The sequence below is a fragment of the Portunus trituberculatus genome, chromosome 15, assembly GCF_017591435.1.
Source record: "Portunus trituberculatus isolate SZX2019 chromosome 15, ASM1759143v1, whole genome shotgun sequence".
NCBI classification, from domain to species: Eukaryota; Metazoa; Arthropoda; class Malacostraca; order Decapoda; family Portunidae; genus Portunus; species Portunus trituberculatus.
In genome coordinates this window covers 16,200,100-16,226,128 of record NC_059269.1, presented here as the reverse complement: position 1 = coordinate 16,226,128, position 26,029 = coordinate 16,200,100, and the positions used below count along the sequence as shown (strand labels likewise).

General features: G+C 42.1%; 1 protein-coding gene across 8 annotated transcripts in view; it reads right to left on the bottom strand.

The window, feature by feature from the left end:
• Positions 1–26,029, bottom strand: part of LOC123503984 — a 194,741-nt gene that overhangs the window by 118,047 nt on the left and 50,665 nt on the right. The window contains exons 1-2 of one of the 8 annotated variants that reach the window (XM_045254167.1): positions 9,831–9,906; positions 1,756–2,299 (exon numbers count right to left, since the gene is read on the bottom strand). The exons of 2 other annotated variants lie outside the window; for them this stretch is intronic. In XM_045254167.1, coding sequence (XP_045110102.1) covers positions 1,756–1,941 — 186 coding nt within the window. In that variant the 5' untranslated portion in view covers positions 1,942–2,299; positions 9,831–9,906. Of the gene's footprint in view, positions 1–1,755; positions 2,300–9,612; positions 9,798–9,828; positions 9,907–26,029 lie in introns of those variants that run through there. 5 more of the 8 variants (XM_045254171.1, XM_045254173.1, XM_045254170.1 and 2 more) reach the window with 5 other exon arrangements.

Below are 26,029 nucleotides of genomic sequence, written 5' to 3'. Positions count from 1 at the left end.
CTGCCTTCAGATAAGACAGATAAGACGACAATACATGCATTATCTTCTTTCTCCCTGTTAAGTGACTCCTCGTAATGACACATACTTGTTGCAGTAGCTTTAATTAATCTACCAATCCACTGCTAACCTACATATCATATCTGTGAGTATATTTTTCCCCAACCTCTTTCTCTAATCAATATCCCAAGCTAAAAGTGAACCAATATGAGTGAGCAATGATGAGTCAATGAGGACAGCACAACTTTTTTTTTCAGTGGAGGTTGATAAGATTGTGACTATCAATTCTCGTCACTGTGCATCTGTTTCAAGTGAGAGATGATTAGATGCATACGTGTTGTGCTATCCCATCAACGCGTCCGTCCAAGCATCATAAGCTTTACTCGTCACTTCCTCATGTCACGTTACTGATGCAAAGTCACGGCCAGAGAGCAGCTTCCAAACTAACACCTTACAGGGTACATTTTTTTTATGCTCCTCAATTTCGTGATCTGTTTATTCTGCTGCTGCCGTGCTGATGACTGCCCCTTGGTATACTTTTCCCGAATTACCAATCACTCTGAGACATTCCTTCTTCTACAGCTACATCCAATCTCCAATCTGAATAGAAACTGCAATACTTATTCTTTTTCATCCATAACTTTCTTCCAGATGCATATAAATATTTCATACAGTGTATACGGATGATAATAATTTGTCTGGTATCAAAGTGAAATGGTTAATACTTACTGACCCTAAAATGTTTCTAAATATGATACACGAACAGACTGTTTCTACTAGACAATATCCATGAAAGTGATATTGTTTGTCACGTCTATTCCTTGATGTAATTCTACTTTCTTTGATATACTTGTAAAAACATGCTCCTTATGGCAGCTTAAAATTCTTGAGAGAGAGAGAGAGAGAGAGAGAGAGAGAGAGAGAGAGAGAGAGAGAGAGAGAGAGAGAGAGAGAGAGAGAGAGAGAGAGCGTAATCAACACTCAATAAGTCTTCTTCACTATATCTCTATCACTTGCACCTTTCATTCCTAGATTATTAAGTACTGCACGTTTTCCACACATGTTTTTAACTCTTGCTTTTTCATGGCCTTCAATATATAAAACACATTTCCTTTCACTTTCGGCAGAGTGACGCAGATGATGTTTTCTGCCCCAATAGCTGAAAGGCAGACTGACACACTGGCGGTGGTAGCTTACTGTAAAATATGGTTACATGTCATGGATGTAAAGGTGCCTCATTTTGCCACCTTTCCTAATCTTAAAGCTCCAATTAACTTCCATTCCTGACCACCACTCCTGCACTCACCATCTGCATGTCTCACACACCACAGCTTGACTATATTTCCTGCATTAAGGTTTCTCCTCTCCTTACGTCTTTTCTCATGACTCCATGTTACACTAAATTCATCAAAAATACATATCTTCACCGTTCCCAGCTATACCGTGCACTCCCTGTTTTCTCTCTACACTTGTTCTTCAAAACAATTAGTTTCAGATCACAGGTATCCAGTAATTTTCAAACAGTTCCATATATAACATTAAAGCCAATTGCAATCCCGTGTGAGCTTTAGGAGGGAATGACATGTAGCCTTACCAACACCAATGAGTGAAGGCAAGGTTGGCCCACACCACAAATGGAAAAGTTACGTCTAGTGCATTACTAATAATGAACAAGTGGTGCAACATCAGCCACACCCACACTCACTCATTCATTCAACCCCCCCCCCCACACACCAGATGCACACAGTGTTGCCTTACCTGTCTCTTTCTCTTGTACTTGCCGCAGGCCATCCTTTCGGCGAGGGTGGCCAGCAGGCCGCAGAAGAGATGCATGGCCCTGCTTCGCCCCCTGGCGACCTGCTCCGGCTCCTCCTCAGGCACGCCGCGCCCTTCCTCCTTCTCCGTGGGAGAAGTGGGCTCGCCTTTCCGCTTCAAGCACGGCATGGTGGGAGTTTGGCGCGTGGTGTGGCGTGAGGGGCGGCAGCGGCTTGAGGGGGCGTGGTGTATGGCACCCTGATAATCATTTTATGTCACTGCAATTTTTTTTTTCATTTTGCCTTGAGTCGCCACCAGTTCGGGACCTGACGTCAACACTGCCAGGAATCACGTCAAGCGGTTCTTTTTAAATCACCACAGATGATTAAACACACCGCCTTGACATTTCTTTATTTAAAACCTTTCACTTGCACCAAAACACACAGCAGCACACACCGACAACAACGCAATGCGTCTAAGCGTCAAGCGTTCCAAGGCTAGCGTGAGGCGCGCGACTCAGCCACACGCTGCGACAACTCACGTTTTCCTGTTTATGAAACGGAAGTAAACAAAGGCATGATAACACTCACGGATAAATAGAACGAGGAAAAGACTCACGACATGGAGGGTAAGGCAAGACAAACACCAGATTATCGATTATCAGTTTGAAGCCCATAAACAAAAATATCCTGGTATTTTCTTTGACAGAACTAAAAACCATGAACCAACAAGGCCACTCCTTACTACCACACCAACACTTCACACTTGCACAGAGAAGCTCACCTTCATGGCAACATCACGCTGTAGTCCAAACTCTTACATAGATCAAGGTCTGCGTCTCATTACAATAGGAAGCGCTTATCACGAAAAAAAAAAAAAAGAAAAACAAGATTTAAAGAATTAACAGGGATTTGCTCCATAATATAGCAGCAGCATATCGGAGTTAAGTATCGCGAGCACAGGCGGCGATCCCTGCAGAGACGCAGCAGGTGTGGCACCGAAGGGCGGGAGCAGTCTGTGTCGGGAAGCGTTTGGCGACAGAGGTAAGCGGCTCCGTGAGGTGGCAGGGTGTGTGGGTCGCATGATCTATTAACGTCATGAACACGTCACGCAGTCACGTGATCAAAAAACACTCCACCGGAGCTAATTTGCACAAGGGTCCAAACACACCCTCGCCGCGCCCCGCCTGACGTGCCAGCGCGTCTTGGACGTGAACGCTTGTCATCTATGACTTGGTAACTCTCTCTCTCTCTCTCTCTCTCTCTCTCTCTCTCTCTCTCTCTCTCTCTCTCTCTCTCTCTCTCTCTCTCCGTTCCCCCCCGCCATCACACATAAACTTATATTTCATAGTGACCGACATGTTGCCAAATATTCTGAAATAGTTTACGACCAGACAGGTGTTGAGGCGGCGGTAGGCACACCTGGCCGCGAGAGGCGAGAGGCAGCAGGCGCCAGTTATCAGGGGCGCATCAAGGAAGAGGCTGCTAGGCTGTGGCGAATGATAAGGTGTGATGCTATCGAGCGAAATGTGTGACAATGATAATATTCAATATCGGGAACGAGATGACGATTAGTTCAAAAGTAGATCTTTTAAAAACTATTATGATTCAATACACTTATTGTTACAATGTTCTACTTATCTTCTTAATTATTTAATCTACTAAAATTTAGGGAACAAAAGACTTGCAGTTCCTAAGGTTGCCTTAGTGTTCTACAAATTATACGCACTACATACTTTTGCAATCAGATTCTGATTACAAATAAAATATATGAAAGTGATTTTCTAAGATGTATTATCTTTACAGCCATGACGAGAGAAGGAAGGCAGGGGAGGTAAGGCAGAAGAGGAGAGGAATGCCGCAGGATGAGTAAGAGGGAAGGGTTAAACGACTAAATACAAACTAATATATTAGGTGAGAATGAAAAGTCAGTTTAGGGAGAAGTGGGCGAGACGCAACACTTGGCGTGTCACTAAGGCGGCGCAGAATAGTTCTTCCTGGCTACACATCATTCCCCTCCAGTATTAATAAACGATAGTGTCACTGTCACCAAATTCAGTAAAGTGGGGAAATGGGAGCCACACTGGTGACGTGGAGTGGCTGGGCGAGGCGAGGCTGGGCGAGGCACCACACGGTGCTTGGTGAGGCCCCTGTAGCACAACATAGCGATATTTCATTACTGATAAATATAAATGAATAAAAAAAAGCGCGTTGTCCAGAATACAAAAAGTGAGTCCATAATAACTAGTATGAATTACAAAGACCATTGTGGAAATTGGCACGGCTATGAAATATAAAAGACAAGTTTCCCCCGATGTTCTTCCTCTGGCCTAAAATAAAGACACGTGTTATTCCACGCTCGCAACAAGATCCCGCGATTTCCAACTCAAACGCTGCGAATAAGTTTTTGAGTCGAGTGATATTCAATTTTTTTTATTCCAATATCTAGTTCAGTTTTGTTATGCGTAACATTTAAGAATTCAGTGAAATATGGAAATGTTATTTTACTGACTGGGATAGAAAAGAATTTATAAAAAAAAGTATGGCTGGAGTGGAGACTCGATACACTCCTCTCACTGACGCAAACAAATGTCACTTCAGAAGATTCAAAGGCAGACGTGAACCCAAGACGGTGATGTGTGGAGACTCCGCTTCACTCACGACCAAGAGGAGGAAGCGAGAGATCCTTGAGATGCGTGCATCACACAGTGTTACGCTTCCTTATGAGCTCGCTGGTACTCTTCACATTCTCTATCTTATCAGGGAGGGACAAGTAAGCGAGCGGTAATCACCTTATCAGAGCCTCGCCCCGCGCACCAGGCCCCGCAGTAATTCTCTATACAACCAAGCTTCCGTCTTCATATTGTACACACGCTATAAAAGGTTGGATTTCCACAATAAAACAATACAACAGAAGGTAATATTTCCAACCAATCTGTCTTTATCAACGTTCAAGTATGGTAAGCACAATTTATAAAGAAAATGAAATCACAAAAAACTGTCTTCATGAAAATGTTACAAGAAGCATTTAATACCTGACGGCTTTAAACATTTCACTGCGATATGCAACGATTCAAAGCAATAAAAGCAATGAATTCTTTATGAGTATCGACAAGAAATAAAAAGAAAGAATTAAAACAATAGATGAAGCAATTTCTAGTCGGTATGATGCTTGGAAATGGCTGTAAAATGAGAGGAAATCTATGAAAGCGGTTAGCAATTGGGGAAAGAATTTAATGTAGCAGACGAAGTGTTAAATGAAAAGTGGAAGCTTAGTAAATGATGTCTATGCTAGTAATGGAAGCCAGGATCAGAGGGACATATACAAAATGGCCTTCACGTCTCACAGAGGCCTTCATGCACATGACGTCTGGGTAGTTATGACATCATTGTGAAAGAGAAGCACGGGAAACATACGGTGACATGACGGTGTTCCAAGATAAAACTGAGAGAGAGAGAGAGAGAGAGAGAGAGAGAGAGAGAGAGAGAGAGAGAGAGAGAGAGAGAGAGAGAGAGAGAGAGAGAGAGAGAGAGAGAGAGAATATTTGTTAAAGTAAGAAATGTGAAGAGAATTAACTGAATAATGCCAAAGCAGACACGTTGAATAGTGAAGGTAAGTGAAGCCTCTTTTCGTGCCGTGAAGTGGAAGTGACGCCCAGTAACGCTAATGAGGAGATTTCATGACTGACAAACACCTGGACAACCTTTTGCTATATGTACATCCTCCACTACCAGTTAACAGCACCTTGATTAACCTTAGCTGCTTAACTCTCTCTCTCTCTCTCTCTCTCTCTCTCTCTCTCTCTCTCTCTCTCTCTCTCTCATCCAATCTTTAAACTAGGAAGATATTGTAAAATGTATTCTTTCTGGTACCGTTCATTAACTTAGCACATTGTTTATGGTGGTGTTAATTACTTAGTGTCGCAGTGAAAGGGTTAATAATAACTCGTTTTATTACAGTTGATATTATTACTGCCTCTTGACACATCACTGTTGCCAACATCAGTAACACTAAACCATCTGGGGCATGCCTATACTCGTACTTCTTACATGACACACCCGTAGTGACACCATTCTTAAGGTAATTCTTAACACTGACCAGTGCACCGGTATGACTGTCCAGAACCATCGCATTACACTGATGTTCGTATTCTTAAACACTTCTGTGCTTCAAATCCACTATTTCAAAAGACTATATTCAAATTTACATGAGTTTTTTAGGTGTTTTTACGATTCTAGAGGCAGAGTGACAAGGTTTACATACTCATTCTGGTTACTATTTCGTGATTTTATACAGCTTCAGAAACTTATGAGGGAATTAAAATAGTGAAGACTCTAGCCATCAATTTCTGACCTCCATATACCTTTCTTAATGTCAATAAAATATTCTAATCACACCCAAAACTCAAGGTTAGAAAAATGAGTCCCAGTACTGAAGGGGTTAACTGGAGAAACACTCTTGTAAACCCCGCTAATCATCTCTGTGGCCTTGGAAAATAATCGTGGTGAGAGGGCAAAACTTTTCTGAATACGGACCTGACTCTCTGTCGATCTGTCTGCTTGCTAACTCAATAGAACGAACCAATTGTTATTTCACTTATATTGTTGAATCACGTGACCGTACAAATCCACAATATTACTTTTACTCTAAACTGCAATGGTCTCTTGATTTACTAAAAGAATAATTCGCTTTTCTTCCCATTCAGTTCAATTCAATTCTTAGTTCAAAAATTCAAGTATCTGTGTATCTCTTGCTTTCATCATTTCCTGTGTTTTTCCTATCTATTCACATATTTTGCCCACCATATCTACTTTTTTCTGTTACTCCGCTCCAAACACCTGTCGTTCTTACTTATTCTGAGTCCCGCACGGTATAACTTCAACAGGTGCCCAGTACATACGTGGAGAGGATAAACGCATTAAATATCCTTTAATATATTCACCTCACTTGATCATTACATCACCGGAGAGCATGCTGGAGTTATCACGCTCTTATCATAGAGAATAACTGCTTTATCGTTTCGCAATTCAGCTCACACCCACCAACCATACACCAACGTACATGTATACCAACTATTGATGATAACCAGAACGCGTAAGAACTGCTAATCGGAGGTACAGCATAGATTGGATCAATGTTGTGAAACGCTTTATGAATTGTGGATATTCCCTAAGATTACAGACATCATTACTTGAATTTTAATTACTTTCCTTCTTTTTTCACTAATGGTGCAGAATTCTTGTTAACCTTTCCACTGCGATGAACAACAATTCCCATAACGAAAACCAAAGCATGGAATCTATAATAAGCATATACAAAAAAAAATAAATGAGCAGAGAGAGAGAGAGAGAGAGAGAGAGAGAGAGAGAGAGAGAGAGAGAGAGAGAGAGAGAGAGAGAGAGAGAGAGAGAGAGAGAGAGAGAGAAGGAAAGAAGGCATTTTGCGGTTTCTAATTACTATAAAGATTAGGAAAAGTGTCCCAAGAATAGTGAAAGGGGTTAAACTATCACCAGGATCCCAAACACGTTAAAACCTTTCCGAGCACACACGGTCTGTTAGCAGTGAGGGGGTGGAGCGCAGGGACGTCCAGAAATACAAGTTAGGAGTGAGTTACTGCTAATACTAATCCATCTTTACGTGACACTGGGCTGTGGTGAAGGAAACGTGAACTTCTGGGCTACAAAACATCCTCTGAGTACATTACTGGCAGAGAGAGAGAGAGAGAGAGAGAGAGAGAGAGAGAGAGAGAGAGAGAGTGTTGTAATTACCTTCCCTTCATAACACCCCTCACGTAAATCTTTTTAACTTTACACATGTTTAAATCCCTAGTAAAGAACATAATTTTTCGTATCAGATAACCTCTCACTCTCTCTCTCTCTCTCTCTCTCTCTCTGCCACATGTTGAGCGACGCGGCAGCCTCCCCACGCAAGTAAGTCAAGGCTCGTCCTAATGAGTTCCGATACGATAGCTAAGCACGCATCCCTTGCAGACACTCTTTGGCAGCGAGAGCATGCGCGCTGGCGTGGGGATGAGTAATGATCTGAAATTCAGTGCGACCTCATGATAGATCCCCTTCATTTCTCTCTCACGTCATGATAATTATCCCCGTTGAGAAAGGACACCTGTGACTACACACACACACACACACACACACACACACACACACACACACACACACACACACACACACACACACAACGGAGCACAGCATAGCACAAGGAAAACTAAGATATCACCAGTTCATGCTTGGTGTCACGTAAGACAAACAAAAACGAGCTTGGGGCTAATACGGTCTTTGCCGGTAAAATGAATGAAGGCCTGTGAGCGACAGTCACGTTAGAATATCTTTGGCTTACTCACGGGAGGAGATGTAATGGGTGAGGTGCACAAGTAATCTATTCTATAATTCCAAGCTCACACAGACTCAGACATTGACACACACACACACACACACACACACACACACACACACACACACACACACACACACACACACACACACATTCGTGGGATAAAGGTGGTTGAGCATTCGTGCTTTGGCCCAGATGTGTAAGGGCAGCCCTGAGCAGCCGAGAGCGTTGCGGGGAGGGAGGAGTCGAGGGAAGAGTGTGAGTGTTGGGTGTAAACGATACCATGACAAGAAACATGTGGCCAAGAGGCGCCCCACCGACTGTAAGCATCACCTAACCTTGAAATTCGTCATAAGAGCGTTATGGGCATAAAGACACAGCTTAGTACTATGCTGCCACAGCCTGGGATCACCCGGGTAAACTAGGACACTCACCGCCCTCAATTATCCTATCAGTGCCGGGTATTGCCACATCGTGTGCTCCTCTACCTCCACCCCAATGAATGCTCATCCATCATGGTTAGTTATGATCTTGCCTCGTCTAGCACAAGCCTTTCTTTTCCCGCCTCTCCTACAGGAATCCTTCAGACACCGCTCTCGATGTCTGTCCTCTCTCCGTCCCACTGCAAGATCCATACATACATGAACACTGAAGTAAAAGTCACATACACTATACATGGTTTTCGCGTATTTTCCGGTTATATAGCCTAATTCTTGTGTTATTTTTTTCCTCCAGAATTCAGGCAATGTACACATGGGGTTAATTATTTATTGTTTTAAAACCAAGTAATGATTAGCCCTTATCGATATTATAACCACAACCACGAAAACTTCACAGGAAAGCACACAAAAAGCAGCTCATGCTGGCTGCCAACGCACGCCCCTCAAGGTTCAATAATTATTAGTTTCAATTTAAGAGCTAAAAGGCATGGTGGCTAAGGACAGAAATAGTGCCAGCACAATTTATATGTTTCAGTGTGCCAAAGGCAGTGTCATACTAGTTCTCGGTAAGCCTGAGTGCCGGAACGCTGCCTGCAAGGTCTGCCATGACGGGTCGTGACTTGTGACCTCTTGTGACCTGAACCTTGACGCGGACGTGGCCCCGATAAAGGTGTAGAGTCCATCCTGAGCGGCACGCTGGGGTGGAGCGTACAATGTCCAATTCGGCCTCTTAGAGTGCATAAAATAGTCTTTATATTTGACAACACACAAGCCTTTGTAGGTGGCGGAGCGGCCAGCGCCGCCATGAAGGCAGGTTTGTTCAAGCTGCACAGTGTTCTGCTCTGAGGCAGCCACGCCACTCTACTGTACCGGCACTGTTCCCAGCCTGACCTACGGAGGCCTTGACTCTGTGTGTGTGTGTGTGTGTGTGTGTGTGTGTGTGTGTGTGTGTGTGTGTGTGTGTGTCATAGACCGGTGAAGAAACACACACACACACACACACACACACACACACACACACACACACACACACACACACACACACACACACACACACACACACACACACCTTCCTTTCCTGAATGAAACGATCACGTTACTATAAACTTGTCTCGTCGTGAGTAAACACCGTCATCCCCAAGACTCACTGACACACTAGCAAGTCTCCCCGCACCGCCTGGGGATTCGCAGCCTCTGCTGCACGTGATTCCTTCAGGACCTGCAACAAGCCACATCGGGATGCTGCGGCAGGTGAGGATTGTCGGAGGGTGGAACGGAGACACACACTGGAAAACCGAGAGAAGGCTCGAGGCAGAGGCGAGAGAGGCGCTCTAACCTTCACGCGGGCTGGCTTGGCACTGGCCATGACGCGCGCGGCTCCCTCCCTCCCAGGCTGAGGTGAGAGAGAGAGAGAGAGAGAGAGAGAGAGAGAGAGAGGAGAGGAGAGGAGAGGAGAGAGAGAGAGAGAGAGAGAGAGAGAGAGAGAGAGAGAGAGAGAGAGAGAGAGAGAGAGAGAGAGAGAGAGATCTGGCTGGCGGAAGGGAGGATAAATAATGAAAAGGAAATAGAGAAGAGGAGGAGAGGGCCTGAATATATATATATTAAAAGAAAAAATAATCAAACTGTAAAGAGTGTATGGGACGGAGAGAGAGAGAGAGAGAGAGAGAGAGAGAGAGAGAGAGAGAGAGAGAGAGAGAGAGAGAGAGAGAGAGAGAGAGAGAGAGAGAGAGAGAGAGAGAGAGAGAGAGAGAGAGAGAGAGAGAGAGAGAGAGCTGGGGAGGGAAAGGAAAGGATGGATGTGGCATTCATGACTCAAGCCTGGAGGGAAAGACGGCTTTAAAGGGGAAAAATATGAGGGGAAAGGAGACGAACTGCGAGAGAGAGAGAGAGAGAGAGAGAGAGAGAGAGAGAGAGAGAGAGAGAGAGAGAGAGAGAGAGAGAGAGAGAGAGAGAGAGAGAGAGAGAGAGAGAGAGAATGATGAGATATTGCGGAGACAAGAAAGAAACGGATGAAGAACACTAATGAAGATAAGAAGCAGAAGATAAAGAAAGATACTAGAAAAGAACCACTACTACGTATCTATTGTAAGCGGATGACGTCAGGACCTACGAAAAAATATATATATAATCGGATTAGAATAGAGTTCATATATGTCAACGGTTCACTGGACTGCCGAGCGACATGTCCCTGTGAGGTTGGATTATTACACACTATGCTTATTTGAGTAAGATGTTTGGGTACACGCGATATTCAGAGATGGTTTGTTTTGCTTGTCCACACGCCTCGTCTCGCCTCGCCTCCCTCACGTCAGCAGGTCGCCAAGTGTACTATTAGTTGTGGCAAATTGAACTTTCTGCACACGCCGACACTGAAGTTAAAAGTCAACAACAGTCCACAACAATTTACATGATGTATCTCGTGCGAGTGACATTGGCGCTGACAGACTCCCAAGCAGTGTTTGTAGGCAGTTTCCTTGTGCTTGGCAGGGTGGCGCTCAAAGGCGATCAGCGCATGCAGGTAAGCTACTAGTACGAATTATCTAACTTCCTAACAAGAGCCGACGCGGTACGTGTGTTAAATGCAAATCAGTTGGAGACCGTAAAAGAAAGAAGGAAAAAAATAAGAACAGGAAGCGCTTTCAGGATATCATCTACAGTTATAGTGATTTTTACCTTTCACGGTTTTTATTTCTCTACTTAAACTTGGCAGGAGCATTAAATCTCTCCGCACCTTGGGAACGCGCGTGTTGGGTACGGTTCTTTTACGGTGTTAACAGGCGCGTTACTGACACGTAATCTTGCTGGCTGACGTTGCAGTTTGGGGCGTGTTTATCACCTTCTCTTGTGCAGTACTGTTACCTCCAAGCAGCAGCAGCGCACGAGAGGTCCATATAAATATAAATCCAGACTATATTATATAGTTACGAGTATCCTGATACCATATTGATTTTGGGCAAATGAAACTTTTTTCGCACACTTTAACACACACACACACACACACACACACACACACACACACACACACACACACACTTCGTAAGTCTGTGATGATGGAAGATTAAATAGTAAAGCATCTCCTGAACGTGACATTTGGATTCTTTCTCGCAAGCATCCTTCCCCCCCCTCTCTCTCTCTCGATCTATCTATCTATCTATCTATCTATCAGTGTGTGTGTGTGTGTGTGTGTGTGTGTGTGTGTGTGTGTGTGTGTGTGTGTGTGTGAGAGAGAGAGAGAGAGAGAGAGAGAGAGAGAGAGAGAGAGAGAGAGAGAGAGAGAGAGAGAGAGAGAGAGAGAGAGAGAGAGAGAGAGAGAGAGAGAGAGAAATAATTTCCTGCTAGCCGTCAAAACACGCACCTCACCTTGTCTCTGAGGGGGGGGGGGTGACCTTCAGCACACTATTGTCATGCCTCAAGATCCTGCTCTTCTAAATCTCGTGACAATGTCCTCAGAAGAAAGATCCCCGAGCATTTATCAACTCACGGTCTGATCCACAATACGGATCCTCTGCCTTTCACAAATCGAGTCATGTTTTCAGAACTTCGACCAAACCTTGGGTATCAACACTTCCACTGCTATTTGACATGTCTTTTCTATGACTTTTTTCCTTTTGTTTCTATTTTCTAATGCTAATTCTACTCATGGGTTCTGTATTCTGAAAGGTTTCGCTCTCTCATCTCGGCTATTGACTGGGTTCTCATGAGTGTTATTTGAGGCGCCTAAGCTAAAATCCAGTCCAATCCATCTCATCAGTGTTTCTCCTGGTACTACTGCCACTAGAACCGTAGAATCACTCAATCCATTCAGTACCAGTACGCGTTTTCATAGTCATTCTGCTTACTATATGGCGATTTTATACAGCTTCGGAAACTTACGTATATGGAGATTAAAATAGTAAAGACTGGCCAGTGCGCTTCCTAATGTAAATAAAATCGTTTAATCGCACCCAAAACTTATGGTAACAGAGCGTCCCGGTACTGAGTATAAAAAAAAAAATAAATAAATAAAAACACGTGTAACTTCAACTTCCAGTACTGGGTAAAAAAAAAAAAAAAAGGAACACAACTTCAGCTTCGTTTTTTTTTTTTACATAATTTCAGAATAAGGTCCATTTGATTATACTGAGATCCTTAAGCATAAAAGTATCAGTTGAACTAAACAGATATTTTTTAAGGAACTATCTTGATTTTTTTTATTTTTTTTTTATGAGCAGCATTTCTCGCTCTCTAATGTAACTGAAGGTGAGGTTAGGTTAGGTTGGTAAGGTCAAATTAGATTAAATTGGGTAGGGTTATAGGGTTAGCTTAGGTCAGGTTGGGTTGGGCTGTCTTAGGTTAGGTTAGGTTAAGTTAGGTTGGGTTAGGTTAGGTTAGGTTAGGTTAAGTTAGGTTAGGTTAGATTAGGTTACGTTAGGTTAGGTTAGGTTAGGTTAGGTTACGTTAAGTTACGTTAGTAAGGTTAGGTTAGGTTAATTGTACTTGTAGGTTAGTATACCGCGAGTTTTCTATTGCTTCTGGGTATATTCTCCTAATCAGTATCGGTATAGAGAGCGAGATGGAACGCCTCCACCAATCACAGCCTCGCCTGGAGCAGAGTTGCCACCCATGCAATGTAGAGCACCGCGTCTGAGCACAGGCGAGGAAACAGTGATGACGTCAGTTGATTATAGTCATAGATAGTGAAACTCGTTGAGATAAAGGTAATAAAGTCTCAAGAAGGTTCATGTTGTTTACGGATATCACTGAGCATATAAACAGTTGGATTAAGAGTGCATTAATAAGCAAACATACCATTACTCGTGTATATACAAGGTCCAAATTTAAATAAGTACATCTGTGAATAAATGTAAAGGAAATGAAAAGATAGGTAGCCAAATGAATAAAAATTAACAAAAATGAAAATATCTATAACACAATGCCCTAAAAATTTTGTGAAGTCTGAATGTGATCCAAGAGTGAATATAGGTGTATAGGTATTATAAAATATTCTCTCTCTCTCTCTCTCTCTCTCTCTCTCTCTCTCTCTCTCTCTCTCTCTCTCTCTCTCCCTTCACTTTTCACTGACTCCTAGCGCCATCTTGCACTTAAAGGAACACAAATCTTCATCCTACCTTATCAAATATTGTTCACTTGGGAAATTTTTTTTGTACTTTATATTCAATTACTCAGTCGTATATGGATGTGTGTATTAACGGTACACTCCTTACACACACACACACACACACACACACACACACACACACACACACACACACACACACACCCGGCCCGGTAGCTCAGTGGTTAGAGCGCTGGCTTCACAAGCCAGATAACCGGGGTTCGATTCCCCGGCCGGGTGGAGATATTTGGGTGTGTCTCCTTTCACGTGTAGCCCCTGTTCACCTAGCAGTGAGTAGGTACGGGATGTAAATCGAGGAGTTGTGACCTTGTTGTCCCGGTGTGTGGTGTGTGCCTGGTCTCAGACCTATCCCAAGATCGGAAATAATGAGCTCTGAGCTCGCTCCGTAGGGTAACGTCTGGCTGTCTCGTCAGAGACTGCAGCAGATCAAACAGTGAATCAAACAGTGAATACACACACACACACACACACTCTCTCTCTCTCTCTCTCTCTAATCACAAGACTAATTCCGCGGGCAGACAATGCTATCCACAATATTTGAGTGCCGACCATAACTGGAGGACATATTTACGCCACGCTTCTCAATAAATACAACAGAAAACGAACATGCCATCGAGAACAATTAATTGGAATATGTTTTGCCGCCCTCAGCAAGGCTTTGAAGTGCATCAGGGAGGATAACTGATGCGCCGCTGAATAACGATAGGGAATAAGGACTTGTTTTTCTTTTTATATACCATTGGGAACTATGTGGAAGGATGATGGTATGACAGTCGTTGATCCTACATAAAGTAAACACACCTACACACACACACACACACACACACACACACACACACACACACACACACACACACACACACACACAGAGACAAGGTTCTACTCTGAATATTCTAAAGTTTCCGACACTCTATTTCATCAGGATCTATAAGTTGTTTTTATCCCCTTCAGCACTGGGACGCATTTTTACCATGAGTTTTATGTACGATTAGATTTTATTGACATTAGGAACAGTCTATGGAAATCTGAAAATTAATGGTCACAGTCTTCACTATTTTAATCACCACACGAGTTCCTGAAGCTGTGCAAAATCATCAAATAATAAGTAAAGTGAATATAAAAACACTTCATGGTACTGAAGGGGTTAAAAAACAGGAGGTTTCCATGACTACAGGGAAAGTTTAACATAGACTTATGGAAGAAAGAACTCTCCTAATGATCTTTGTGGCCTTTAAAAAAAACAGTTTTACTCCATCAGGATCATGTAGAAGTTAGTTTGGTTTATACAAAGGTGTTTACATTACTACAGGGAAAGTTTAACATCGAATTATAGAAAAAAAAAAGAACTCGGCAAATAATCTTCGTGGCCTTTAAAAATAATTCAACGAGAGAACAAATCGTTTAAGAGTACGGCACTTGTTTGAGAGCGTAAATAATGCTTTCACACAGCACAGCACCTACACAAGAAGGTTTAATTAACGCTTTCACTGCTATGGCCGTCCTATGCTGACCTTCACGGAAACACAAAAAGAAAAAAAAAATGTTTACATTGACAGAATAAAAAGAGAACATGAGGTTGTTTTATCTCTCCTCGCCTACAAAACGATTCCAGAGACAGTTGTACAAAAAAAAAAAAGTGTCTAAAATGTTTCATGGTGATTATGAGGTAAAGAAATTGTTGAGCATAAAAATTAGTTACGAGGAAAAGAACATACCGAGAAGAACACCGTCACTGCCAGAGAGAGGAAACCCATCAACTGTACCTGTAAAGATGGAAAAAGGATCACTTGAATATAATAAACTGAAGAAACCTGGAAATAAACAATAAGTCAAAAATTTCATGTGTTAAACTCAGAGACTAACTAGAGAGGGTTTTAATAAGCAATCCTCCAGCGGCGTCCTATGAAGATTATGATTAATATTTACATTGAACACGAGAATCATAGTGAGACAGATTACGAGTATATATTTCATAGAGGCTCCCACGAAGATACAAGTGTGGGAGTTAATAAATGAGAGAGAGAGAGAGAGAGAGAGAGAGAGAGAGAGAGAGAGAGAGAGAGAGAGAGAGAGAGAGAGAGAGAGAGAGAGAGAGAGAGAGAGAGAGAGAGAGAGAGAGAGAGAGAGAGAGAGAGAGAGAGAGAGAGAGAGAGAGAGAGATACTATGAATTATAAAGGCGAATAGATGTCTTTGTCACATAACACAGCAGTACATTCACTCAGGAACAAAAGATGAAAATAAAAAGAGTAATTACTAAGCGAGTGATTGATTGGTTTGGGTGACTGCATGTGGCAAGGAGGTTGTAAGGCATCTTTGCTGATTGCCTCCGGAAAGTTTCAAGTGGCGCTGTTGAACCATTAGCACTACGTTTCTGGATGGGTAGATGCTGTGGAGATGTGCTTGTACCAGTGACTGTGTGTTCTGATGCAGCTTCTACTTTCTGACACCAACAGTTAACCGCTTCACTAGCAGGACGTGTTTTCATATTTACTCTGCTTTCAATTTGGTGACTTTGTACAGCTTCAGAAACTTACGTGGGGATTAAAATAGTGAAGACTCAGGCTATTAATCTTCTAACCACCAAAGACCAGTAATGTAAATAAAGCCGACTAATCTCACCAAAAAATCAAGGTAAAAATGTGTCCCAGTACTGATGGGGTCAAAGATGAAAGGGATTTCAAACTTCACTCTTGATCCTTGAAAAAAATAAAGAGATAGTAAGGAATTAGGTTTTAGAGTATTAGGTGAATGGAATGAACTCAGTCAGGTTGTTAGTGGCGAGTCATTGGGGAGCTTTAGCAGATCAGAGTAATTCATAGCTGAGCAAGATAGGTGGAAGGAAGTATGTGTGTTTCATATGGAGACCACCACGTGTAGGACTGACGTTTTTCTTGCAGCTTCCCTTATCTTCTTGTTCTACATCTCATGACTGTCTACTTTATCAATGCAAGAACTGATTATTAACCTGCACTCTTGTATCGTCTTCACAGGTACACTTTGAAACTCTCTACTTAACTCCTTCAATTGTGAGACATCTTTACCTTGATTTTTGGGTATGACTAGATGATTTTATTGACATTAGGAAGGGTCTATGAAGGCCAAAAGATTAATGGCCAGAGTCTTTACCATTCTAATCCCCACATATGTTTCTGAAGTTGCATAAAATCGTCAAAATAGTAACCAGAATGAATAAGAAAACGCGGCATGGTACTGAAGGGGTTAATAGTACTTTTTTTCCACCTTCCTGCATCGTGGACTATTTCAAGCGACAATTATCAAGAGGCCCCAGAAACTGAATTGGGCAGCGTGATTGGAATCCTTCGCTGTTCAGCCTTTTTCAGAGAGCGATAATTAGGTAGGTAGGCTATTCACTTACGTAATTGTTGCAGCCCTTGGTCAACCTCCTCCAGCCTCCAACCTCGATAAAACAAAATAAAAACACACAAGTGGTCACGGAAAAGGTAATATATGATGCAATTAGAATTATGCTAGTTATATATACATTCTATATACTTTCTTCACTTCATGTATTCTCAGTAGATAAAACTGTCATGTACAAAAGAGTAGAGATAACATTAGCTAGTTTGATATTAGTAGCCATACATCTTTATCTATTGCACGAGGGCGGAGTTATCTGGGTTTTTTCTTTTTTTCTCTCTTCATATCTTGGTTTAGCATCTTTTCTTTTCCATAATTCCACATTTCTAAATACCTTAATACCTGACTATGCACATTCAACTTCCTTACATTACCTGTGCAGTCTTTTGTAGTGTATAATTTACCTTGATCCTTTTTTAACCCCCTCAGTACCAGGATATATTTCCATATTTATTTTGCTTACTATTTGGTGATTTTATACAGATTCAGAAACTCATGTGGGGAATTAAAGTAGTGAAGACTCTGGCCATTAATCTTCTGACCTCCATAGACCATTCCTAATATCAATAAAATAGTCTAATCATTCACGAAATTCAAGGTAAAAATGCGTCTCAGTATTGAAGGGGCTAAACTACCATTACAAACGTAAAAACCCAAGAAAACTAATAGTATCCACTAGAGATTAAATAAGACAGCAGGGTTAGGGAGTACTGACCTAAAACCTTGTTAAACTACCATTACAAACATGAAAACACCAAATAAAACTATCAGCATCCATTAAATTTACATAAGACATTGCAGGGTTAGGGAGTACTGGCCTAACACACAGCTTTCTCACCACTGCAAACGTAAAAACACACAAGAAAACTAAGAGCATCCAAACAACTTACATAAGACATGCAGGGTTAGGGAGTACTGGCCTAACACACTGCTTCCTCACCTGCCTAGTGAAGACGCCACCTGATCACTGATACCCGTCAATCGCCGCTTCCCATTGAGACACATCAGACACCGCACCTCAAGGACTGGCACCTCATACATACATACATGCATACATATATATACTCGTACATACATACATCCATACGTAAATGCATGTTTACATTCAACCATACGCCTACACACATAAACCTACATACAAAACATACCTAGGCACGCACGCACACACACACACATATGTATTCCATCCTTTCTAACATTCCTGTGTCCATATGTGCTCCTAAGGGCTTACGTGCACACATACACAAACACACACACACACACACACACACACACACACACACACACACACACACACACACACACACACACTAACTTCTACTCAAACATTCCAATTTAAACCTATAACTCCAAATCAATACTAAATTAATGGTATCGCTTTTAGTCTCCGGTGCCTTATCTCGACTATTAAGAGACTGTAGTGGAAGTTATTTGTATCCGAAGGGTCTCAAGGATGCTATAAATAGTTCAACAAGGAAGCTGCATCATCAATAGGGAGGGGGGGAAAAAACATTAGACACTGACCAACCTTCACGCTACCCCTTGTAAACGGTGCTGGTGAAAGAGAGCGATGAGAATACGGAATAAGGGCGTCAAGAGAAAGGAACAGATAACATGACTCCATCCTTGGCCTTCATCTCACGCAACATCTCGCTACTGACGCCGTACAGAGACCCACTAGGGCTGCTTTGTTATGAATACTTAAGACGCCAAGCAGTTCCTAATACGTCTGACCTCCCATATTGTACGTCATTGCTACATCACTGATTTTAGCTCACCCATGTTCAGAAACGCTTTGCTCTCTCACCATGACTATTTTCAAAGGTTTCAGATCTGATTTGTCATGTTTCCAAGAGTGTTTCTTCTGTTAATGATGTAAAATAACTGTTAATCTCATACTAAAACCATAAAAAAACAACCTTAAAAACTCTTGTCGCTTCAACCAGAGTCTTTAGAAAGCAGTGAAGGTGTGGCGCCGTATTTGAGAATATGGTTCTAGTTAATAAATTACTCAATCACATCCATCCATCATAAATGAAGTGGCATATTATCAGGACTTACTATACATTGTCCTCATGTCGTTAATAAATGTTCAGCATTTTATCACCTACATTCTTTACACGAAATTTGTGTAAGCCAGGAGCAGAAAGGCAAACATACTAGTCGTAGGTGAGGTGTAGGAGAGGACTCGAGAGAGATGTGAAAAAAACAAAGATCGGAAGGATATCAGGGCGCTGGTTGACTGGAAGGGGTAAAGAGAAGAGAAAACACTGATTTAAGAAGCAGAGGGAACGGTATAATATTGGAATGTTGGCAGATATAGATCAGACTGTACATGTTAAAACAAATAAGGGAAAAAAATACTAAGGAGGAAGAGGAGGAAGAAGAAAACCTTGTAATGAGAAAACATGAAAAAACTGTTACAAATGATTTTATTTGAACTCAAAACTGTGATAATTTCAAAATTTCGCCAAAAAAAATTGATAAGGCTTAAAAGAAAAATGTCTGGCCACAAGTTTTTTTTAGTATATCTTAGAGAATCAAATACTAAAAGGAAAAGTTTGCAATGGAAAGCATGAAAAACTAGTTATAATTTGAGATTCTGTACATTAAGGTATCTGTATTATATTTACTATTAACCATTTACTTTAGTTAGAAGAGTAAGTGCAAGCGATCTCTCTCTCTCTCTCTCTCTCTCTCTCTCTCTCTCTCTCTCTCTCTCTCTCTCTCTCTCAGCCCAGGATGTCGTCAGGGAGCGCCGCACAATATCCAAATACATTCGTGCGGCGTAACGTAATAAACCAGTGTACAAATAAACTGCTCCACCACCTCCTCCAATCAGGCATTCATTCTGGTGTCTTCAAGGTCCAGCTGGGGACTTAAGACTGTGATGTATACTCCTCTATGTTATTAAGTGTTATACCCCCCTCCTCCACAACCACCATCACCATCACCCCCATCTCTCTCTCTCTCTCTCTCTCTCTCTGGTGTCGTTTGTGTGAGACAGGAAGACCATTTTAGCAGTTGTTTTTTCTTCACTTCTCCCAATCTGTTTGTTGTTGTTTTGTTCCTACACGTCCTGCCAGCCTGCCTTAGTTCGCATACTTATCATTCTATCTGCCTAAATATCCATATTCATATTGTCGATGCAGGACATTGCACGGCCACTTACTATTAGTGTGTGTGTGTGTGTGTGTGTGTGTGTGTGTGTGTGTGTGTGTGTGTGTCGCTGTCACTTCTTACACATTCAGTTATTCGCAACACTACGCAGCAAACAACCTTGGTGCAAGACTTGAGTGCGTGCGGGAGTGTGTGACGTGCAGTAAAGGCAGCATAGCAAGATTCGCACAGTAATGACCATCAGCAAAGCACCCGCCACCTTCTGTCTCATGTTCGCCACTGCTGGAGATCAAGGGAGTTTATTCACTGGATTTACTCTCCTGAGCATCCCACTGTAAAATGCTTGCAAACAACCAAAGACAATATAATAAATAGACAATCAGCGTACCTTTCAGGCGTCCAGGCACACAACACAGAAAGGAGTAAAAATATTTGGTTATTGCGCTTTACTAGAGTTTCCCATCGTGCAATGAAAGAAAACCTATTGACTGTACCATTACCTCACTTGTTGCGGCCAAACCAACATATTTCTGTACTTTGAAGCTTTCTTTGTCTCTCTCTTTCCTACACACACACACACACACACACACACACACACACACACACACACACACACACACACACGATATTTGAATTAAGACTGAATGATATATGATTCTTACACATCAGAAACTAAATATATAAATAAATGTGTCCATGAGAGAAATAACAAAATTCCTAATATTATCATTCACAGTGATTGGTAACAGCGGATTTTCTCCTTGCACTGACATGAATACTAGGAAACGTGGCCAGCAAGAGGAGGAGACTCATTAGCGATTCCCAGCGCGGAGACAATCTTCCTAAATCTTGTTGCACGGGTAAGCAGACAGCGAGAGGCAAGCATTAGTGAGGAATGTGTTGAAAAAAACATCCCTCTGAAGATGAAGAGTGGAGATGCTTGGCGGGTCACTGGGACATAAGCACAGGAATAAGAGACAGGTTGCCAGTAGTGATAGAGCGATGGAGGTGTTATGAGTGAAAGATCAGACAGGGATGGTAGCCTTAGGTGTTCCAAGGAAAGGATGTGTGTGGTCAGTATTTCAGCCTGTCAATCATTGTCAAGTTTAAGGGTGTTTGTAGTAATAATGGTGATGGTAATGATGGTGATGATTACAATGATGATAATGAATTTCTCTCTCTCTCTCTCTCTCTCTCTCTCTCTCTCTCTCTCTCTCTCTCTCTCTCTCTCTCTCGTATTTATATCATTCTTTTCTCTATAATTTGCAACATTACTTCTTGCCTTTCCTGCCTCTCCTTTCTTGTCTCCCAATCCTAGTTGACCTCACCATTGAGCTACTGAGACACGATTAGTAAACGCCACATTTCTACATCAAACGGGTCCTCTCTCTCTCTCTCTCTCTCTCTCTCTCTCTCTCTCTCTCTCTCTCTCTCTAGCCCACAACTGATTAGCTCGATGGAGTTATGCTGTAATGTCCTAAAACCCCCACAGCAAGTAATATGTTGCAGCTTCATTCCATCTGTGCTGTGATCTGCTCAAATTCATGCTAATCCATGTATATGACCAATGAATTTCCAGTACAGCACGCTTTCCATTTTACGGTGCATTATTTTTTTTTTCGCTCTTCAGATTAAATTAATTCCAAAATGTAACGCGCTTTCGTCCTTTGCGTTTCATCTTACGAACGAAATAGCGTTACAGAGGAACAATTACTAAAGATTTATTCCTATTTCGAATTTCTAGTGGATGTCACCTCACTTTACACTGTCCTATTAGCGCAAAGGACATCGAAGTGTGCCCTTGTTAGTTGCTGCGTACGTGAGCAAAGGCCGTTGACTACATATCTTAATTGTTTCAGTGCATAGTCACGATAAGGGCAATGACACCTGCAGATGAGATGCGATCGCCTTCCAGGTAGTCCTGCTTGGGGGACGATAACAATTCCCTAGTAAGTAGGAACGCAAGGAAAAATGTGACAACTTCTGTACACAAGAAACCTCATAAAATAACGCAGCGGAATGACAATAAGGAAATTAATTAACTAGATAGGGACTGAAGAGAGAGAGAGAGAGAGAGAGAGAGAGAGAGAGAGAGAGAGAGAGAGAGAGAGAGAGAGAGAGAGAGAGAATTTTTTTACTGGTCTGGGTTGAGGCTCTGGCATATCGCCTACTTCTAGATTAGCAGAAAACGCAGGAAGTGTTGGCGGGGAGCCTATCTCTCGGCAGGAGTCTGTGACCCATCTGACACCGAGACAACTAGACTTGTCTCCTGGCCAGTGTCTGGAGTCGCGGCAAGACGAGAGCGAGGAGGCGAACACAGCGGAGCATCATCACTAAATAACACTTGCATCCTTGGCGGGGTCATGAAGTACACTGGAACCTTTGTGACACCTAACCAATGATCTGCCCTGATGATTCCACTGTCAATGTCTGAGGCTTCGACACTCACACACCTCCATGTTCCCTCCCTCCATGTCATGTTATGTATGATAAGTACAGACAGTGAGAACAGTTTGTGTTGTTGCCAAGTCCGGGATACAGAGGTGGATCGACGGGAACTATTGATCCTAGGAGAGCCTAACCCGTGTGGCACCCTCCCACCAGCGCGACTGTTCCGTATCCAGCGGCTCAGACCGGCCAGCCAGTGTTCCAGTGCCTGCCTCCTGCTGCGAGGGGCCACACGCCATTACCGAACCTGACATGATGAGAGAGGGAATACTGGAAAGGAAGGAAACAATAGTTTAAGACGACCAGCAACAAAGAACTAAGACGATCTGTAAATAGCAATTCATTCTGTGGCCATAATTGTTGTTTCCTCATAAGGTGCAAATAAGTTAGTTTTCTGGAATTCTTTTTCACCCTTAGCTAGTCTGCTTTACAAGAAACAAACACACACACACACACACACACACACACACACACACACACACACACACACACACACACACACACACCTTGGAATGAATATAGAATAATTTAATATGAAGTGAAAAATTGAGTGGCCTTCCACAAAAAATTAGGATAAGCTAAACATAAACTGAAAACAAACTAAAAGCATGAATTCCTAATAGATTACGCCCTATTACGTTGCCTAGCCATGACTCGCACGCTTCCGGGTAAAATTTAGCACGTAACCTTTCACTTCAGTCAGCGAGGGATTCACCTTTCAACGATCCACTGTACAAAAGTCATTGCGAGGTGGAAGATAGACACAGATAAATAAAGAAAACAATAATAAGCGATGATAATAATGTAATCTCTGAAGGCGGTGAAGGAGACGCAAGTTGAAGAATAAGTGCTGTGTTAATGACGGGTTTTTGTTCCTCAATGGCTTCTCCTGAGGAACATCATTTACGTACCTCTAATTTGTCACAATGGCGTCTCTAATAACAGTAATGATGATGATGATGATGATGATGATGATGATGATGATGATGATGATGATGATGATGATGATGATGATGATGATAATAATAATAATAATAATAATAATAATAATAATAATAATAATAATAATAATAATAATAATAATAATAATAATAATAATAATAATAAGAAGAAGAAGAAGAAGAAGAAGAAGAAGAAGAAGAAGAAGAACATGAACAAGAAGAACAACAACAACAACAACAAATACAACAAGAAGAAAAGGAATAAAAACAACAAAAACAACAACAATAACAATAACAACAACTACAAGATTTTTTTCCAAACGTTCTAGATGACTTCAAGAAATGCCTTGTGTGTGTGTGTGTGTGTGTGTGTGTGTGTGTGTGTGTGTGTGTGTGTGTGTGTGTGTGTGTGTGTGTGTGTGTGTGTGTGTGTGTGTGTGTGTGTGTGTGTGTGTGTGGGTCAGTTCCTAGAATTCCTGTCAAGGGGATGGTCACAGGACAAGTGTCTTCATTTGTTGCTGGCAATGCATTTCATCCTGACACACCCCAGGACCTGCCCTCCCCCCCATTCTCTCTCTCTCTCTCTCTCTCTCTCTCTCTCTCTCTCTCTCTCTCTCTCTCTCTCTCTCTCTTGCATAGTAAGTCAGTTTAATCCCACCATCACACTATACTAGAACGCAAGACTACACCTACTCTCTCTCTCTCTCTCTCTCTCTCTCTCTCTCTCTCTCTCTCTCTCTCTCTCTCACATACACACACTGCATTAGGATCCCAGTGAAGTACTCGCCCCCCCCCACCAGCCAGCTTCCCGTCACCTCCACGCCCCCCAACACGTCACACCTCCCATCTGCTTTGTCCTGTGCTTTCTCCAATATGCCACACAGTCCCTTCGCCCTCCCATGATATATTCCCCCGTAAGATGCTCTCATAATAATACCACCCCAGCGATATATTACATTAGGTTACGTAGGTTTGCAGAATTTATCATGGGGGAATTATTTTGCTTGGCGTTTTCGTGGGAGGAATATACTCGGGTGGAATTTATAAGGAAGGTTTTTGTTGATCAATATATACAACACGCAGCTTTTTCTCTTTGTCTTTCTCTCTCTCTCTGTCTGTCTCTGTCTCTCTCTCTCTCTCTCTCTCTCTCTCTCTCTCTCTCTCTCTCTCTCTCTCTCTCATCTGTACATTCACCTCCTTCCCTGTTCTTCATTGTATATTCAAGTACATCTTTGTAACTATACGTGGAATAAATTTTTTTTCACTGTTTTTTCATTACCATATTTGAGATTAACCTGTTCAGTACTGGGACGTATTTTTACCACGAGTTTCGGATGTGATTAGACGATTTTATTTACATTATAAAGGATCTATGGAGGTCAAAACATTAATGCACAGTCTTCACTATCTAAACCCCCACAAAAGATTCTGAAGGTGTATCAAATCGGCAAATAGTAAGTAGAATACATACGGAAACACGTCATGGTACTGAATGGGTTAACACGTTAGCTATATACTTCCAACTCCTGTCTATATTAAATTTCAACCTTTCAGTTTTAATATCACCGTACGTGTGTCAATTCTTCCATTCTTTCTATATCCATTACTGTATTCTGAGACCAATACATTTAAGATTCGCTGAGAATATGACCCTTGTTTTGGAATGCCTTCAATTGCCATCCCTACCGTACGTACCTTCACGTCTGTGCTGTTATTCCATCGTGATATTTTACTTCCACACTTTAGAATCCCAATCGTTCTTATAATTTCCCTTCTTCCTTTGATCTGGTGGTCCTTTCATCTCCACGCACGTCACTTATCTTGATCCTCCACACACAGCAGCTTTTCAGTGTGCCAGTATTCCATCTATACTCCTTTCAATAGCAACCTCTCTCTCTCTCTCTCTCTCTCTCTCTCTCTCTCTCTCTCTCTCTCTCTCTCTCTCTCAAGCTACCATTGCCCTAACCTTGTTCTCTTATCTCTCTGCTGTTCGAAATGTCTTGATCTCTGAGTATAAAGGATCTTTATATTTAGTCAAATGAAAGTGTGTTATTAGCAGTCACACATAACTTACTCATTCACAGATAAACAGACTGATTTATGGAACTAAGACGCTGGAATCTTATAGCACTGTACAATGGCACAATTTAGCTTGACTGTACCTGAAAAATAACGACGCCGCGCATTACATGACCTTAAGACAGCCCTGAGTTAAATTCAATAAGATATTCTAGCATTCCCACGGCAGGTCTATTCATGTCCCAGTCTTTCCCATTAGGTTTAACGTCTCCCTTCACTGTCAAGGTCACTAATCTCCTGGGAAACTCAAATCTCAACCAATAGATTCTAAGTTACGGCAAGTTCCACAGTTAATCTTTTTCGTTTCCTAGCTAACCAACTAAAGTACATTAACCGTGATCAAGTTTCGCAGTCAACTTTGGCCGGTGCTGTTCGTTTAGGAGCGTACAGAAAAAAAAGCTGG